This window comes from Cannabis sativa, chromosome 9, assembly GCF_029168945.1.
Source record: "Cannabis sativa cultivar Pink pepper isolate KNU-18-1 chromosome 9, ASM2916894v1, whole genome shotgun sequence".
Lineage (NCBI taxonomy): Eukaryota > Viridiplantae > Streptophyta > Magnoliopsida > Rosales > Cannabaceae > Cannabis > Cannabis sativa.
In genome coordinates, this window is record NC_083609.1 from 47371740 (window position 1) to 47391929 (window position 20190).

General features: G+C 32.0%; 1 protein-coding gene and 1 long non-coding RNA gene across 2 annotated transcripts; one reads left to right on the forward strand and one right to left on the reverse strand.

The window, feature by feature from the left end:
- Nucleotides 1–16211: 16211 nt before the first annotated feature.
- On the reverse strand, nucleotides 16212–17147 carry LOC133030941 (uncharacterized). Its single transcript, XR_009684479.1, has 2 exons — nucleotides 16850–17147; nucleotides 16212–16515 (listed from the first exon to the last, which is right to left on the reverse strand). It is a non-coding gene; the product is annotated as an uncharacterized LOC133030941 (long non-coding RNA).
- Nucleotides 17148–18420: 1273 nt separating this feature from the next.
- LOC115722949 (non-specific lipid-transfer protein 2) lies at nucleotides 18421–19122 on the forward strand. Its single transcript, XM_030652339.2, has one exon. It carries the CDS (start codon nucleotides 18583–18585, stop codon nucleotides 18874–18876), a length of 294 nt encoding a protein of 97 aa, XP_030508199.1. The 5' UTR covers nucleotides 18421–18582; the 3' UTR covers nucleotides 18877–19122.
- The last annotated feature ends 1068 nt before the right edge of the window (nucleotides 19123–20190 follow it).

Sequence of the window (20190 nt, forward strand, 5' to 3'; positions counted from 1 at the left end):
AGTATTAAATAAAAATGCGACATTACGATTTTCCGCGTTTAACGCTTGTAAATAAAATTAATATTTTTATAAAAGTACGGGCGTTACATGAGAGTGCAATTCTAAGTTCTATGTGTAAAGTCTTTTTTTGGCAAGTTAGTTGACAAAATAATTTTTCTTTTATGGTAAGATTCTTGTGCATTCAAAACCGATTTCTTACCTTGTTTATTCGGATTGTAGTTGCTCTTTTCCTTGTTTGGAAAGTTGCACTTTCAGCTGAACTTTCCTTTATTGAGAACTTCTCAAAAGAGAAGGAATTCTCTTTTGGAAAGTTGTCTTTTTTAGGGAAACTTTGATTATTGCCTTTTCCTTATTAATTTCGATTGTATCTTGACACAATCAGAATATCTAATCTGTTTTTGGCAGGAATCAAGCATTGATAGAGGATCGGACCTGATTTTAGCAAGTTTCCCGTTTCTGGTCAGATCTGCTGCGTCAGCATTCGAATCTGATGTAGCAGATCGTGTTTTCTTAGGAAAGTTTTTGTACAGCTGCTAATTCGAACTTGTGGTTGCCTCTTTGGTTTCTATGTTCTATAAATAGAGCCTAGAGAGCAACCATTCGAATTACCTCTTCCATTATTCATTTTTTGCATTTATCTTTTGAGAGAAGAGAGTCTTTCTTTGTTTTGTGAGAGCCTAGTTGTTCATCTAGGTTCTAGTTGTTCTATTTCTGTTCTTACTCTATCCTAGAGGTTGTGAAGAACTACTTGACTGAACAAGAGATTGGTCTTCGGGAGAAGACTTGATAAAGCCTTACTTCGGGAGGAAGTAAGCACTTGGTCTTCGGGAGAAGACTTGTTGAAGCCTTACTTCGGGAGGAAGTAAGCACTTGGTCTTCGGGAGAAGACTTGTTGAAGCCTTACTTCGGGAGGAAGTAAGCACTCACACTTCAAAGATGAAGGGAGTTCGGGCTTGAAGGTGTTTCAAGAAGTCAGATTCATAAAGTGGATTACAAAGGATTGCGGCAATACTTTAGAGGGAGTCTAAACTTGTTTAAGTCAATTGTCTTTGTAATTTTGATACTTTATTAATTGATTTCATTCTCTGGGCGTGGCCCCGTGGACTAGGAGTGTTCGTGAGAACACTGATACCACGTATAAATCTCTTGTGTCAAGTTATTTATTTTTACGCAAATATTTTATATTCGTACATTCGATTTCTTTAATAGCGAAATTACTTTCTGCTGCTGCAAATGCTTACAGTTTTTATATTTTCTTATATACAACTGACATTTGCAAAAACACGGTTTTTCAATTGGTATCAGAGCGGGACACTAAAACTCTTAGTGTGGTCCTATAACGTTTTTGTTAGAATGTCATTTTTTGCAGAAGGAAGTTCTATTTCTAGACCACCGTTGCTTAATGACTCTAACTATCCTTATTGGAAAGTTAGAATGAGGGCCTTCATCAAATCTCAAGATGAGAAGGCGTGGAGAATGGTTCTATCAGGTTGGTCTCTTCCCGGTTAGACGAGATTCTTCAGGTAATACTACTATAAAATCTGAACTGGAATGGTCTATTGAAGATGATAAACTATCTGCCTACAATAGCAAAGCCTTGCATGCTATCTTTAATGGTGTAGGTGAGGGTTACATTAAACTTATATCATCTTGTGTTTCTGGTAAGGAAGCTTGGGAGATTCTTCAAACTCAGTTTGAAGGAACTTCTGATGTGAAAAGATCTAGATTTATCATGCTTCAAACTAAATTTGATGAGCTTAGAATGTCTGATAATGAAACTTTAACTGAATTTTATGAAAAATTATCTGACATTGCTAATGAATATTTTGCTCTTGGGGAAAAGCTTGATGATTCTGTTCTTGTGAGAAAAATTGTTAGAGTTCTTCCAGAAAGGTTTGATACTAAACTTTTGGCAATGGAGGAAGCTAAAGATTTTAGCACTATGAAAGTGGAAGAATTGATGGGTTCCTTACGTACTTTTGAATTAAATCAATAGATTAAACAAAAGGACAAACCCAAATCCATTGCTGACAAAGGTAAAAGTATTGCTTTGAAAGTTGCTGATAATGAAAATTCTGATAGTGAATGTGATGATGAGATTGCTTTATTAACTAAGAATTTTCAGAAATATATGAAAAAGATGGGAAATAAAAAGAATATTTCGAAAGGTTCAAAAGGTAATACTTTCATTAAACCATCTGTCTCTAACAAAAAGGGAATTCAGTGCAGGGAATGTGAAGATTTTGGGCATATTCAAGCTGAGTGTACAAATACTTTGAAAAAGAATAAGAAAAGTTTCAATGTCACTTGGAGTGATGATGAAACTGAAAGTGATGAAGATATTGCTGAAAATGTTGCCCTAACCTCTGTTATGACTAATGTGTTGTGTGATTCACAGGTGAAAGCTAGATTGGTATGTCTGAATAATACCACTGAACAAGAGGAATCAGATTCAGATGAGTCTGAAATCTGTGAAGAATCTCTTGCTGAATCATACAAAGTCATGTATGAAAAATGGGTTCAGGTTGCTTCTGAAAATAGAGAGTTGAATAAATTGAATAAAAAATTGTCTCATCAGATTGAAATGTGTGATTTGAAAATAAAAGAATATGAGACAAGTTTTTGTGATAAAGATGAAAAAATCTCTCTATTAAAGAAGGAACTTGAAAATTTTAAGAAAAATGTTCAAATGCTTAACCCTGGATCTTCTATTTTTGAAAAAGCTCGAATGCGGAGTCGAGAGAGGTTTCGCAGGCCTAGGTTCTAATTGAATGGAAAGTTCTGGAGTCACGAAGTTTGTAAAATCTAGTGTTCCAACGAATCACCTTGAGGCTACAAACTCTGCCGTAACAGTTTCACAGCCTGTTGCAGCAAGAATAGCTTCTGATGCTGCAAAATCTCCAGGATTTTCGAAAAGGGTAAGATCTCAGGTAAACAGATTTGTTCCCATTTGTCATTTGTGTGGTAGAAAAGGACATATCAGACCTAAATGTTTCACATTGAATAATCTCTTTAAAACAAATTATTTTGATAATTTGGAAAAATCTCAAAAGAAACATAAAGGTTTGAAACAAATATGGGTGAAAAAGAAGTGTCTAGCTGGTTTTTCTGATAAAACTGCTGCATCACAAATGTGGTATTTTGACAGTGGTTGCTCTAGACATATGACAGGTGACAAGGATTTTTTGACTAACATTCGGCCTATGCAATGTGGAGAAGTCACTTTTGGTAATGGCCTATCTGGAAAAGTTGTTGGTATGGGAACTCTAAATTTTGAAGGGTTACCCAGACTGAAAAATGTGATGTTAGTTGAAGGACTGAGGGCTAATTTACTTAGCATCAGTCAAATCTGTGATCAAGGGTTTACTGTTTCTTTTGATAGTGATCATTGTTATGTTCTGAATGATGACAATGAATGTATCTTGCAAGGATTTCGATCCAATGATAACTGTTACACACTAACCCCTGTGTTTACTTGTCATTCAGCTATCAACAACACAACAGATCTGTGGCATGCCAAGCTTGGGCATATTAATTTTAAAAACCTGAAAAAATTGTCAAATGCAGGTATTGTTCGAGGTCTTCCCAAGCTTGGTAAGGAAAGTGAAGGTAAGTGTGAACCGTGTCAACTTGGAAAGCAATTAAAAATCACTCACAAGCCTGTGTCTGATATCAATACCTCAAAAGTATTGGAATTGCTTCACATGGATCTTATGGGTCCAATCCAAGTTGAAAGTTTGAATGGTAAAAGATATATCTTTGTGTGTGTTGATGATTTCTCTCGGTTTACTTGGGTAGATTTCTTAAGAGAAAAATCTGACACTTTTGATGCCTTTAAAACTCTTTGTCTGAGATTAAGAGTTGAGAAAGGGTGTAATATTGGGAAAATTGTTCAAATTCGAAGCGATCATGGTAAGGAGTTTGAAAATTCTGTGTATGATGATTTTTGCAAGTCTACAGGTATAATTCATGAATTTTTAGCTCCCAAAACTCCTCAACAAAATGGAGTTGTTGAGAGGAAGAATCGAACATTGCAGGAAATGGCAAGAGTGATGTTAAATAGCAAGAAGTTGACAAAGCGCTTATGGGCTGAAGCTATTAACACAGCTTGCTACATAATAAACAGAGTGTTTATTCGTCCAGGTACCTCAAAAACATCTTATGAAATCTGGAAAGGTAAGCGCCCCAATGTAAGTCATTTTCATGTTTTTGGATGTGTGTGTTATGTCTATAGAGATCGTGAGCATATTGGTAAATTTGATGCTAAAAGTGATGTTGGTGTGTTTATTGGATGTTCCTTAAACAGTAGAGCTTATCGTGTTTATAACATGAGAACTCAAACTGTTTTGGAATCAGCTAATGTGGTTGTTGATGATTTTAGAGATTTTTCAGAGTTTTCCACAGAAGCCAAGATAGATAGTCTCATGGATACTCCTCGAAAGTTGCAACGAGATCCCGATGCGGCAGAACCCATCACGATGCCGCAAATGACGAATCGTCGCTGAACTGAGACTGGAGAACCAGAACCGTCTATCTTGACTCATCCAAACATCATCACTGACTCTATTCAGAAAGAACCAAGCACCAGAGTCAAACTGAATCATCCAAAAGATCTCATCCTTGGAAATCCAGAAGAAAGCATGGTAACTCGCAGAAGGTATATTAATTTAATCAGCTTTCTTTGCTTTGTTTCTCCATATGAACCGAAAAATGTGAAGGAAGCCATGACCTTTGAGGAATGGCTCAATGCAATGCAAGAGGAACTCAACCAATTTGTTCGCAACAAGGTATGGATTTTGGTCCGAAGACCAAAAGGTATAAATGTTATTGGAACAAAGTGGTTGTTTAAAAATAAAAGTGATGAGTTCGGTACAATTGTGAGAAACAAGGCTCGCTTGGTGGCACAAGGGTACACACAGGTAGAAGGTATTGATTTTGATGAAACTTTTGCTCCTGTTGCAAGATTAGAATCAATTCGTTTACTTTTGTGTATTGCTTGTATTTTGAATATTAAATTGTTTCAAATGGATGTGAAATCTGCCTTCCTAAATGGTATTTTGAAAGAGGAAGTTTATGTTGAGCAACCAAAAGGATTCGAAGATCCTCAATTTCCAGACCATGTATACAAACTTGAAAAAGCTTTGTATGGTCTGAAACAAGCTCCTCGAGCTTGGTATGAAAGGTTGACTCAATTTTTACTTTCTCATGGCTATCACAGAGGTAGTGTGGATAAAACTCTTTTCATCAAACATATAAAATCTGATTTTATCATTGCTCAAATTTATGTTGATGATATAGTTTTTGGTTCTACATCTAACCATGAAGTGCAGGTATTTGTTGATCAAATGAAAAGTGAATTTGAAATGAGCATGGTTGGTGAGCTTAATTTCTTTCTGGGTCTTCAAGTGAGACAAATGAAAGGAGGTACATTTGTATCTCAAAGCAAGTATGCTAAGAACCTTGTCAAGAAATTTGGCCTTGAATCGGCTAAGCAGGTAAGTACTCCTATGAGCACCACACTGAAATTAACAAAAGATGAGAATGGAGTAAAGGTAGACACTACACTCTATCGTAGCATGATTGGAAGTCTTTTGTATTTAACCGCTAGTCGTCCTGATATACGTTACGAGTGTGGGAGTGTGTGCTAGATATCAAAGTAATCCTATGGAATCTCATGTATCAGCTGTAAAAAGGATTATTAGATATGTTAATAGCACTCCTGATTATGGAATTTGGTACTCGAAAGATACCAATTCAAATCTTGCTTGTTTTAGTGATGCAGATTGGGCAGGAAATGCTGATGATCGAAAGAGCACAAGTGGAGGGTGTTTCTTTCTTGGGAATAATCTAGTATCTTGGCATAGCAAGAAACAGAATTCCATCTCCTTATCCACTGCCGAAGCTGAGTACATCGCTGCCGGCAGTTGTTGTACTCAACTACTGTGGTTGAAACAAATGTTGATTGATTATGGCTTTGAATTGGGTGTTTTGACTATTTTTTGTGACAATACTAGTGCCATAAATATTTCCGAAAATCCTGTTCAACATTCTAGAACAAAGCACATTGATATAAGACACCACTTTATCAGGGAACTTGTTGAAAATAAATCATTGCAATTAGAATATGTTGATACTGAAAAACAATTAGCTGACATTTTCACAAAGGCCCTAGATGCAAGTCGCTTTGACTCCCTCAGAAAGTCTTTGGGAGTTTGCATTGTTTAATTTTATCTGTTCATAATTTTTGTACAATAGTGTTATGTGATTCATCTCTAGCTCTTAATCTTCTATCATTGTATTTTGACAAATCATGTTTATGATTTTGGATTATAATTAGTTAGGATCTCAGTCTGATCATACTTTGTGATGTTGTGTTAAAAGGTTCATGTTACTCTTTATGTGTGTCCAGGATTAAATAATGTTCCTATACAGAGTTGAGCAATTTTTGTTTCAGTCTTGTCAGGCCCCTTGCTGGAATAGAGCTACCCATACTGAGGTGTGAAAGCCATCTGATGAGTAAGCTGGAACATTGTAATTAGCAACTATGATGAGGATGCACTACCATAGAAAAGGGCTACCTTCAGTATGGTGTGAAAGCATCCAGTTGCGGGATCAAATTGAAAAAGGCGAAAATAAAAAATCTTGCCAAGGACAATGATCCTATTTTCACTGCACACACTTATGTCTGACAAGTGTGTTCAAATCTGTAAGTCTCCTCTATTAAAATTAAATTGATAATCCTGGTTCACAATTTTCAGTAAGATGCATATCTTTTTCCTCAACATCAATTAAGTATGATTATTTCATGAGATACTAATTAGTTATTTTCCTTAAAAGCATAACATGTATTTTATTTAGTCAATTCTCAATGATATTTGATTTCTTTGCTTGATTCGAATCACATATATTTATTGTACACATTGTATTTTATTTTCGGTGTTAATTTAAAAATAAAATAAAATAAAAAAAAAAGGGAGGGAGGCGTGTGACTTGCTTCATGGGTTAAGAAAATCTTGTGCTTAAATGGTAAGTATCAACATTCATTCCTCTTTGATTTATTTTGATATGTTTCCATTTAAAGATTGATCTTTTATATGGTAATGTGTCTTTAATCTTGAAAGATTGACTTATTTTTGGAAATATTGTTGGTAATTCTAGTTTCCTTTTATTTTTTTTCAAAAAAAAAAAAGGAAAGGAGTTGCAAGAGAATGGGCGGTTTCCTTTTGTGTTATTGGGCTGGTAGTTTCTCTTTTTAAGTTGGTTTCCTCTTTTGATCCTCTCTCACATGATAAACCAACTTCCTTTGTTTTTTATAACCTAGCTACCTGATCCCTATTTTTTGTGTTCTTGCTTCTTTGTTTCTCATTCTTACTTTCAGAAATTCATTGCTACAACTAAGAACCTAGGGCATCCAAGGAAAATGGTGAAATCTGAACAAGCCCCCTCAAATGCTCTTCTTGCTGCTCCAATCGTCTTGCTGCCATGGAGGAGGTTCAGCAAGAGATGTCCAAGCAGCTGTCCTCATTGATCAAGCTTTATGGGGCATAAGTTTTCTTTCTTTTTGTTTTTGTTGGACATATTTCTATATTTTCATTTCTTTTTGTCTTTGGCCCTTATAGATAAACAAAAAGGGGGAGTAATTGTATACTCAACTGTCTAGGGGGAGTTGAGGTTTGTGTTTGTGTTCGTCTTTGGTCAAAGTTAGCTTTTATTTTGGTTTAATGTTGTGCTTCTCAGGGGGAGTTTTTATGTTTATTTCGCTAACTTTGTTTTGTAGGTGTTTGTTAATTAATAATATTTTGATTATCTAAAGTGCCAAAGGGGGAGATTGTTAGGTCCTTTTTTGGCAATTTAGTTGTCAAAATATAATTTAATTAATGTGCATTTTATTGAGCATTCAATTTGTTTTTATCAACTCTGGACCCTTTTTCCAAGGGGAGTTGTGTTGAGTACTTGTGAACTATTTGGTTTAAAAGTTAGCATGTTTCTTTGGTTATTGTTGGTTTTCGATTGTGTTACTCAGGGGGAGTAGTTATTTGTCTTGCTAACTTTAACTTGCAGGTACTTTGTGTTAAAAATTATTTTGTTCATCTAAAGTGCCAAAGGGGGAGATTGTAAAGTCTTTTTATGGCAAGTTAGTTGACAAAATAATTTTTCTTTTATGGTAAGATTCTTGTGCATTCAAAACCGATTTCTTACCTTGTTTATTCGGATTGTAGTTGCTCTTTTCCTTGTTTGGAAAGTTGCACTTTCAGCTGAACTTTCCTTTATTGAAAACTTCTCAAAAGAGAAGGAATTCTCTTTTGGAAAGTTGTCTTTTTTAGGGAAACTTTGATTATTGCCTTTTCCTTATTAATTTCGATTGTATCTTGATACAATCAGAATATCTAATCTGTTTTTGGCAGGAATCAAGCATTGATAGAGGATCGGACCCGATTTTAGCAAGTTTCCCGTTTCTGGTCAGATCTGCTGCGTCAGCATCCGAATCTAATGTAGCAGATCGTGTTTTCTTAGGAAAGTTTTTGTACAGCTGCTAATTCGAACTTGTGGTTGCCTCTTTGGTTTCTATGTTCTATAAATAGAGCCTAGAGAGCAACCATTCGAATTACCTCTTCCATTATTCATTTTTTGCATTTATCTTTTGAGAGAAGAGAGTCTTTCTTTGTTTTGTGAGAGCCTAGTTGTTCATCTAGGTTCTAGTTTTTCTATTTCTGTTCTTACTCTATCCTAGAGGTTGTGAAGAACTACTTGACTGAACAAGAGATTGGTCTTCGGGAGAAGACTTGATAAAGCCTTACTTCGGGAGGAAGTAAGCACTTGGTCTTCGGGAGAAGACTTGTTGAAGCCTTACTTCGGGAGGAAGTAAGCACTTGGTCTTCGGGAGAAGACTTGTTGAAGCCTTACTTCGGGAGGAAGTAAGCACTCACACTTCAAAGACGAAGGGAGTTCGGGCTTGAAGGTGTTTCAAGAAGTCAGATTCATAAAGTGGATTACAAAGGATTGCGGCAATACTTTAGAGGGAGTCTAAACTTGTTTAAGTCAATTGTCTTTGTAATTTTGATACTTTATTAATTGATTTCATTCTCTGGGCGTGGCCCCGTGGACTAGGAGTGTTCGTGAGAACACTGATACCACGTATAAATCTCTTGTGTCAAGTTATTTATTTTTCTGCAAATATTTTATATTCTGTCTGTTCAGTTTTGCTGTAGCAGAATTACTTTCTGCTGCTGCAAACGCTTACAGTTTTTTATATTTTCTTATATACAACTGACATTTGCAAAAATACGGTTTTTCACTATGCGTGGATTCAACGAAGAATTAATAAGTCAGTGAATTTAAGATATAAATTCTTGATCTACTTCTTGGAAGCTCGGATATATAGACCCATGGTCCCCATACTAGTTGAGACCATACTCTTTGTAAGACTCAGTTAATTGATTTTGATTAATCAATTATAATTCTAAAGTTAGACTATGTCTACTTTGTGAATTTTCACTAAGCAAGGGCGAAATTGTAAAGAAAAGAGATTCTAGGTTTATTTATTAATTAAGAGACTTTATATGTCTAATTAATAAATATATTAAATGACAATATTATTTTATAATTAATTTTTAGTTATTAAATAATTAGAATTGACATTTAAATGGTTGAATTTGAAAATTGGCGTTTTTGAGAAAATGAGATGCAGAAATGATAAAACAGCAAAATTGCATAAGTGAGGCCCATTATCCAAGGCCCATGGCCGGCCACACTTATAGGATTTTATCATTTATTTTTTCATTATTTTAATGCCAAATAATTCTAACTTAAACCTAGGTGGTTACCTATAAATAGATAGTGATGGCTCTCATTCACACTTAACTTTGTCAGATGAAAACTGAGCCGAAACCTCTTCTTCTCTTTTCTTCTTCAATAATTTCAAAATCCTTGAGTGAATGAGTGAGTGCCCACACACATCAAGTGTTATCTCAATCATAGTGTGTAAGACTGTGGAAAATCAACCAACAAGAAGGAGATTCGGCATCAAAGGAAGGAGAGAAAGAGATCCAGGTTCCGATATTGATAATGCTCTGCTACAGAAAGGAATCAAGGGCTAGATATCTGAACGGAAGGAGTCATTATATTCCTCTGCACCTAATTAAGGTTTTCTTAAACTCTTATGTGTTTATTTCATTGTTTTAGAATTCATATTAGGATGTTAATGAAACATACTTGTTAGTAAATCTAGATCCTGGTCAAATATATCCAACACTTTGCGACAGAAAGGAACAAGGGTGAGACATCTGAACAAAAAGAGACATAATATTCCACTGCCACTAATGTGAGGTTTTCTAAAACTTTATATGTGTTTATTTCATTGTTTTAGGTAATTTATGTTTAGGATGTTAGATTATATAATATAATCAAACATACGTGTTAGTAAATCTAGATCCTGGTAAAATAAGTCCAACACACACCCTATTCTACAAGCTCACCAAGTTCATTAAGGAAATGAATAACTGAGTATTTGTTATGTCCATTTCCACACGCACTCTAACAAATTTAACCATATATCTCTCCTTAGTGACTTTATCAACCACGATTGGTATTCCAATTGTACTTACAAGAACACTTAAGCACTTACTTCATAATACTACAACCCTACGTCATGTAAGTGAATTCACAATGGAACTAATTTGAGTAGACAAATCAAATACAAATTAGTAGTCCACAACCAGATGATGTCAAGTTTTTGTTCAAACTTAATGACTCCACTCTCAAGCAGATGATCACTAGTCGCATCATCATTAATATTAACGATTGTAAAGTCTCCATTCATTCAAATAATTTGAGCAATGCCTAAGTTTTCCCAGATACGCTTGATAAAACCCTTAAGGACAGTAAAGGGGGATTAGCCCTACTGACCATCCATTACGATTGCAAAACTCCAATTCATTTCTTAGAGATTAAATTCCTCAATATCAACTGAGAAATTTTTTTTTCATCTTTAATGATTGGTAGAATATGACAGTTTAACATCACTGTAAAAAGGCTTACTTGCTATAAATTACTTCCAAATCTGTTACGAATTAGAAGTGAGGTGTCACACAAGGCTCCTCCAGTCTAGAACTGGTAGCTTCTACATTCATCGCCACATCTTCACAAATAATCTCCCCAGCTTAAAGAGCTTCTGTTATTAGATCTTGGCCACTAGTATCAGCATCATCACTATGATCTTCCTACCATTACAGTCTTAGATTGATGGGAGATCTAAATCAGTCAATCTTGCTAGATTTGGAATAATTACTCGCTTTTTCTTCACTATAGAGGATAAAGAGAGATCATGCACACCTCTTTTAATGTGAATATTAATAATACTAGCAAAATTACATATTAAGGAAAGTTGTGATGTTGGTTAGTAATTTTATACTCTATTATTTCATATAATCTAATAGCTATATTACTCACATATAATAAAATTTTAGAATTTGAGTACATTATATCCTGAATATTTATTATTATTTTCTTTAGTGTAAATAGTAATATAAGTACCCCAAATTTTTAAGTTTGTAAGTGGCATAAATTTAATGTTTATTTTTAGCGGCATAAGTACTCTGTTTGTAAAATTGTAATTTTTCTTCAATTTTGTCAGTACAGATTTCATTTTGAAATTATTAAAAAAAATATTGGAAAGTAACTGATACTACTTGTTTCTATCTAAATTTAATGATATGAAATCTGGACTTTATGTGTGTCATGAAATTAGGAAAGAAAAATACAATTTTATAAATATTGAATAATATTTTTTTTTTGTTAGGATACTCAAAAATTGGTAAGTATGCAATGTTTTAAGTAAAGGTATTAATGTGGAAAATGATCTTCCCACTACAATTATTAAGTGGCCCACTTAGTTTCGTGTGCCATTACCTAACTGGAAGAGTGACTGTGAGTGACACATTATTCATAGGCAGATAACAATAATAGCATTTACAATCAAATGGAAATGCACTCACTCACACACATACACGCATTACATCTTACAGTTGTTAGATATTGGACGAGAACCCATAACCACCAATATAAATACCCATTACTACCGCTCTAGTCTAGATATCATTTTCAATTCGAAGGGGACAGCATATATAAATTATCAAGTAAACATAGTATGGTTACTTTGTCAATTCAGTAGCCATTATGTATTTAGCAATATCACCAATTTTAACACATTCGGCTGTAAAACTTTCAACTAAATAGGGCATATTCATTACACATGATTAAAATAATAGGGTTTCGTGTAATTTTCTCCCAATTATTATCTTACTTTGTTTCTTGTGCCATTTCCGATGAACAAATAAGTATGTGGACCACATCTATATATATAATGAATTTTGTCCATTCCTTTTAATACATCCCATTATTGTATTTTCATGTCTGCTTTACTATATTGTATTTTCATCAAATTTTAATGTTATTATAGACTTGATTTTTTTTAGTGTAGGGTAATAGTATAATAATCATTTTAATAGTTTAATAGATTAAAAGTTTTGAGTTCGTTCAAATTTATGACCTCTCTTTTTTTTTCCATCTCTTTCTCACTATTAAACTAGCCTATTATAAACTTGATTTAATATACTATGACTTCTAATAATTAAAAACGTACGATTTTGAAGTTAACCTATCTATTAATCTTGTAATTATAAAGAAACAAAATGCATACCCAAATTTGACAAAATATTTCCCTAATAGTGTCAAAAACCCTCTCTTCTTATTTTGCATGCATATATATGTACATATAAAATATTTATATTGTTAATGCACAAATTATATTTTATTCATATTGTAAATTAATTAGAAAATTAAGTATAAATTGTCAATAAATGTTTTTGTTAATAAGAATATATTCATTAAAATAGTTATAAAGTATAGAAATAATGAAAAAAGATTTATCCAATCAAGTTTTTTATCTGCTATGAATTTATCCATAATTATAACACATGAAAGATCATGAACAAGGCATACTTGTTAGAGTTTTATGTCCTAATAATTAAAATCTCAATTCAATTTCTAAAATGGTTAATAAAATCATAAGTGGAGAAGTCTATTATCGCCACATAAAAAGAGGTGCACAACTATAAAAATCAAGTCTCTAATATTATTTTTTATTTAAACTGGTTTGTTTTCGACAATCAAATAGTCTGAGTCGAATCGCTATAATTTTATAATCATTTAACATCAGTTGACTAAAAATTACGCCAATATATATATACGATACTAATTAAATTATATACAATTAAAATATATATATCAAGGCAACAAAATTATATATAATCATTGTATATAATAAAATTAAAAAAATATTATCTATAATGATATATTCTATAGTTATAATAAATATTATACTACAATAAAATATATGTAGCATGCGAATAAAATTATATACCTACATTAAAATGTATATAATATGCTTATAAAAAATTTCCACATTATACATAAAAAAAATAAAAACAAATAATATCATATAAGAATAATAATATATATCATATAACAAAAAAGAAATATATTGTACAAAAAAATTTATATACAAACAACCCAAAATAATTAACCCACAAAAAAGTAAATTAAATTTAAATTGGATAAAGAGCATCTATCGTTATGTGCTCTGAGGCAGTTATAGTCCTTTAATTGTTATTTCCTCTATTTGTCAAAATCGCCTAAAAACTTCCCATTAACTACTCCCTTCAATTCAAAAATTACTAGTTCTTTTCACCTGAATCATGAATCTTCTCATTAGCAAAATGAAAGGCACAATGACTCTTGCTGAAGAAGATGAATCAACGCTTATCTTTGATGATGATGATTATGATGATGAACGAAATGTTGGTTTGGACAATGTGTTAGTCGCTAGAGTGCTCACTACCAAATCTGTTTTTCTGTCTACACTATAGAGGCAGATAAAGGATCATTGGAGTGGCATGTACCACACGATGATTACTAAGAAACCACCTGATATGTTTGTTCCTACTTTTGGATGTGAAGGAGATAAGCAAAGGGTACTTCTCAGGGAGCCTTTTCACTTTCAAAATAAATATATTGTGCTATACACGCCAAATGCTCTACAAAATATTTTACCTGAAGATCTTATATTCTATTCTCTTTGGGTCCAATGTTATAGACTTCATTTTTTTAGTAATTCTAAAGCATTGGCCAAAGCTTTAGGAGACATCATTAGAGAATTTTCGGAAGTCCATGAAGACTCGGTGGAAGAGGTTTGTGTTCTTTTCTACAATTTTTGAGGTAATTAGATGTTACTAAGCTTTTATTGAAGGGTCGCAACATAAGACTTAAGCAGATTCATGACAAATTATGGGTGGAATTCCGTTATGAAAGGCTTCCGAAGGGTGTATGGAGTGTGGAAGGCTTGGACAACATTTCAGAAATGCTGGAGTCGATGGAAAAAATTAATAATGGTATTGAACCTGAATTACCATATGGACCTGAATTAAAAGAGGTTGTACTCCCTAATTCTGGTTATGATAGGTACAGAACAAATTTCTCTAAAGGAAATGCCTGGTCACTTCTCACGCGCTTGGCTCGAAATTCGTTATCCTCAGCAGTTCCAGCCCTTTCAAATAGGAAAGCACCACATCCATGACCACTTTTGCCAGGAGAATCATAAGAGAAACAAGAAAATGCTAGTACTAAGGCTATTATTCCAAGATCCACTCAATCCATAAATGAAACTTCTTCTTTTATCAACAATGTTGTGTCTAGTTACCTAAACGTTTCAGTTCAAAGTGTAGTAATGTTGAATGCAAATTAAGAATGCCACTACTAATAAATAATTTGCCACCATTATCCTCTTTAAACTGACTCTTTTGGCCAATATCATGGACCATAATTCTAGTGCAAAGACCAAAGCCTCAAGTCCTTTCTCTTCAGCAGCTGCACCAAATAAACCCATAGTAAAGGCTCTGGATGTAGATGATCTATCTGATCTTTAAATCCTAGATATTGGCACCATGGCCACTTATCCTCCAATTCCATCCACGATACATGCTCCTCATTATGGATTTGGTTGCAAGCCTTTGCAAATGATCACCATTGCAATAACAGATGTTGTCATAAGTTCAACTACAAGGCAGGTTGGGGATAAAGAAAATGCATCCTAAAATTGAAAGTCAAAGAGACAATTTGAAAACCTCTCAATGAGGAAAATTCTTAAAAGATGTAGGGACCAAAGAAAACCTTGTTCTCTCCAACTTCGTCTTTTGGAGATGAGCCAAACTAGAGCATTTCTAGTCCTGAAATGGATCAGTCTAATTTTTGGACAATTTTGCGGTGGTTGCATCGCAGCCCCACAACTAGCCATGAAAATCATCAGTTAGAATGCGTAGAGTCTAGAGAATCTGAGTGCATTCCTTCATCTTTGCTTGCTTCAAAAAGAGCAATCTCCTCATGTATTATTTATTATGAAAATTAAACTAAGTTCTAATGTAATTTCTCGTTTTCGTCATACTTTAAATTTTAATAATGGACTTGAAGTCCCACAGGTAGGTCTATGAGAGAGTTTACTTTTACTTTAGAAAGATGGTGTCAATGTAACTCTTCTTAATTTTAATTCAAATTTGTTCGACTGTTATATTGCTTTTGGCAATGGTCCTACTTGACATTTTACTATTTTCTATGGTTCTCCAGAACAACATAATCGGTGCCATTCATGGAGTTTAAGGAGATTAAATGATGTAGCTCCACTTCTACCATGGCTTGTGATTGGTAATTTTAATGAGATACTTTCCAATACGAATAAGTAAGGGGGTGCCTTGCGAAATGAATCTCAAATGGATGACTTTCGACGAGCTTTGGATATTTATATATATATGTACATGATACTAACTAAATTATATACTACAATTAAAATATATATATCAGGGCAGCACAATTTTATATCACTATTGTATATAATAAAACAAAAATAAATATTATATATAATGATATATTCTATAGTTATATATAATATATAAAACTACAATTAAATATATGGAGCACGTCAATAAAATTATATACCTATATAAAAATGTATATATTATGCTAATAAAATATTTACCACATTCTACATAAAAAAAATATATATATAATATCATCTAAGAATAATAATATATATCATATAACAAAAAATAAATATATTGTAAGAAATATATATATAAACAAATAACTCAAAATAACTCATAAAAAATTAAAAATAAAGAATCGACATTACTTTAAACTTAAATTAATTTTTATAAAACTAATGGTTTTTTTCAATTTTAACCAAAAAAAGTAATAATATTACAAAAATATTTTCAGCTGGCCAAATAAATAAATATACAACCTATATAAAAAAAATTACACAAATACAACTTACACACACCTTCAATCCAGGATCCATGCTTCCTAGGCAACTATCGCGCAACCACCGTGCAACTACGCAACAACTCAATGCAACCGAAACAAAAATTCAACCAGAAAGAGAACTACCATTAATTCTGGTAACTTCACCTGAGAAGACAACCAGAATCAATCAAAACAGGGACTGTTTCAAATTTATAAAAAAAAAAAATGTAGAAAAACTACTACGAAACTAAAAACCGGAAATCCAGTTTAATTTGCATAAAACTAATATCCTGACTTCAATTTTTAGATCCATGAAAGGCATATCTCAAAAGTTGAAGTGGAGTTCCCAAACAATCCAACTCAAGTATAATTAAAAAAAAAATTACATCAATACTATAGTAAAATGTTTATTCTGGTATATTTTTGTTGTTTTCTAAATTTTTAATGGTGAATTTGTTCATATTAAATCATAGAGAGTCATGTAGATAAAGTTACGTACGTGAAAACACTATCTGATTTTTAATGTTTCACAACAATTGCATTACAGTTGCATTACAATTGCATAAACATTTTGCTAACAGTTATTTCGTCTGATTGAAACTTTCATCTGATGTAACCTTCGACTAACCACCCAGCAACCACCCAAAAACTTTCGTCTAATTAAAACCTTTGTCTGATGCAACTTTCGGCCAACTACCTAACAACCACCCTGCAACCATCGTCTGATGCAACCACCACGCAACCACGCAGTAATCACCCTGCAACCATTGTCTGATTGTGTAAGTGATAGTGTAAGTGGTATTTTGGTAATTAAAATCACATAAAAGGTATAAATGTTGTCTTTACCTTATGGATGTATTTTTTTAAATAAAGTCAATTTATATTTTCTATGTAATAATTCTTAAAACTAATATAGTTATAATATAGTGTAATATTTAAGTATTCCATATATAAAAATATCTTTATATATTAAAAGTGTCTATCTAACGGCATTTCTTGGTTTAACATTTCTTGGTTTAACAGAATATACTTAAAAATAAAAGAATATTCTGTTAAATTTAACGATTATGTTTGATCTCCCGTTAACAAATAAATCAAATAATTAAACCAAAAAATTAAACAATCTTTTAAATATTAATAATCTCTTTTTAAATTAAAAAAATCATCTTACCCAGATATCTCTCTAACAAACCTATCTTGGGAGAATATTAATATTTTTTATTTATTTTTTAAAAAAGAAAAATATAGATAAAATGTCTAGAAAAGATAATATAAATGTTAGACTGTATATGAGTTGCCCCTTCTGTAATTATCTAGAAAAGATAAAATGTATAGATAAATATATATATGTGAGACTATATATGTAAGAGAATTTAATTCAAAAAAAAAATAATATAAATTTTTAATTTTGAAGGTTGAAAAATATTAGAATATGAAAATATTATTGGTGTTTATTAGTAATTTGCAAAGAATGTGAAAGTCTATAAATATATAGTTGTGTAGCTATTATTAGATATGAAATGAGATAATAGAACTTTTTTCAATTAGAAGATTAATGTACATTTTACTATTAATAACATATATTATTATAACATACCTATGTTTTACTTACTAAATATACCGACACATATTTTATTTTTATAAAACAAATCTTTCAAATAATTATACTATTTTAATTATTAATTAAAATAAAAAACTAAAATATTAAATAAAACTTACACCACGTGGTTTGGCACGTAACAATCACCTAATATATATATTATAGATTGAGCATTAAAAATGTGATAATGAAAATTTGATGTGACAAAAGACAATTAGATAATAAATAATAAAAAATAATTATTTTTACAAATTTAAAATTAAAAATAATATATTTTTGTGTCAATTGCGACAATTTCTCATTGTTTTATCTTCTCATTCACATTCTTAACATTTTATAAGTAGCTTAAGTAGAAGACATTGTTTCGCATTTGTCACAAAATTGAGTTAAGTTAAGCTTGACTTATTCATACTGCTTTACCAAAAAAAAATAAATAAATAAAATAATAATAGTAATAATTAATAATATCTGACTTCTCAACATTATACTTGTTTCCCCCATTTCATCACGAGAAATTCATCTATAAATACCGTGCAAAAAGACCCCAAATTCCTCACTGCTTACCAAAAATTATTTCTCATTCTATCTGTGTACCCCTTCTTTCATCTATTTACCAAACAGAAAAAATTAAGATGAAGAACTTGTCCTTTGTAACAGTGTGTGCGGTGGCGATGGTAGCCGCAGCAGTGCTGTTGTCGGAAGCGCCGAGTGCAGAGGCAGTGACGTGCAGCCCACTGCAGATGAGCTCATGCCTGTCGGCCATCACTAGTGGATCTCCGCCGTCGAGTCAATGCTGCGCCAAGCTCAAGGAACAGAAGCCTTGCCTCTGTGGGTATCTCAAGGACCCTAATCTTCGCCAGTATGTCAACTCTCCTAATGCTAGAAATGTTGCTGCCAAGTGTGGTGTTTCCTTACCCAAATGTTGATCCACTACTAGTCGTGAACATCATCCCTTCCATATTATTATTATAAATAAGACACTTGTTCACTCCTCTTCAATACTGCTTACGGAAAATAAAATATATATTATTTGTGTTTGAGTATTTTATATCATAAACAATATTAATTATATATAGCAATCCTTTCATTTGAATATGATGGGTTTAACAATTAATATATGTAGTATTGTATTGCAGGTTCTTAATTATATATAAAAGAGTACCTTTTTATTAGCTTTCAATTATATAAATATATATATAAATATCTATATATTTGTTTCTGTTAGATGTTTTTAGTGTGATATATTATGAATGTTTTAAATAGCAGTAGTATAGTGGTGAATTAGGTATCGATACATACACACGCGTAAACCCTTTATTATCTAACTAATACCACTACAACACGAGTAAATTCAACTGACCACTCATTTCACTCTATTAAAGTAATTAATATTTTTTTTATTATTTATTTTAAATCTGATTTTCAGTCAATTATGAATTTTATTCCACTCGATCTTTTGGGTCAGTTTTTCAACTACTTAGCATTAGAAAAAAAGTGGATTTCTCGAAAAGATGGGTTCTCTTTATATTACGACTATTTATAAAAGTATAGGAAAAAATGGTGTAAATATCATTTTGAATCTTGTAAAAATGATTGATTATATATTTTGTTTTGTTAAATAACAAAATAGATATTGTATTTTTGAAAATAGTAAAAATAGGACTTGAGTTTAATTTTTTATAATTTTTTTTTAATATAACTAACTTGAAGATAATTTTTAACACGTACAAATACAAAAAATGTAAATAGTTTTGTCATAACACATTTAGATCAAATTATTATTAAATTTTATTTTAATAAAAAAATCAGTTCAAGGTCCTATTTGTATTATTTTAGAAAATATAAGATCTATTTTATCATTTAACAAAACAGAGAGTCCAATTGGTTATTTTTGCAAAACACAGGATCCAAAATTGTATTTACAAAAAAAAAAAGTGAGATGGAAAATAACTCTAAATTTAGAAACTAAGGTGGTGTTTGGTTGAAGGTAATTAAATGGAATGGAAAGGAAAGGAAACAATCTCTATTCCTTTGTTTGGTTGGTTGCATATTAAAGTGTTGGAATATCATTCCAATGGAATGACCTTTCCACCACTTTGGTGGAATGACAATTCCATTTTGAAATGGAAAGAAAGACCATTCCAATACATTATGAGAAAAATTTTAATAATTTTTTTATCATTTTTTTTGATGTATTTTTAAATTTTATTCTATTCCTATTTCCATTCCCATTCCTATAT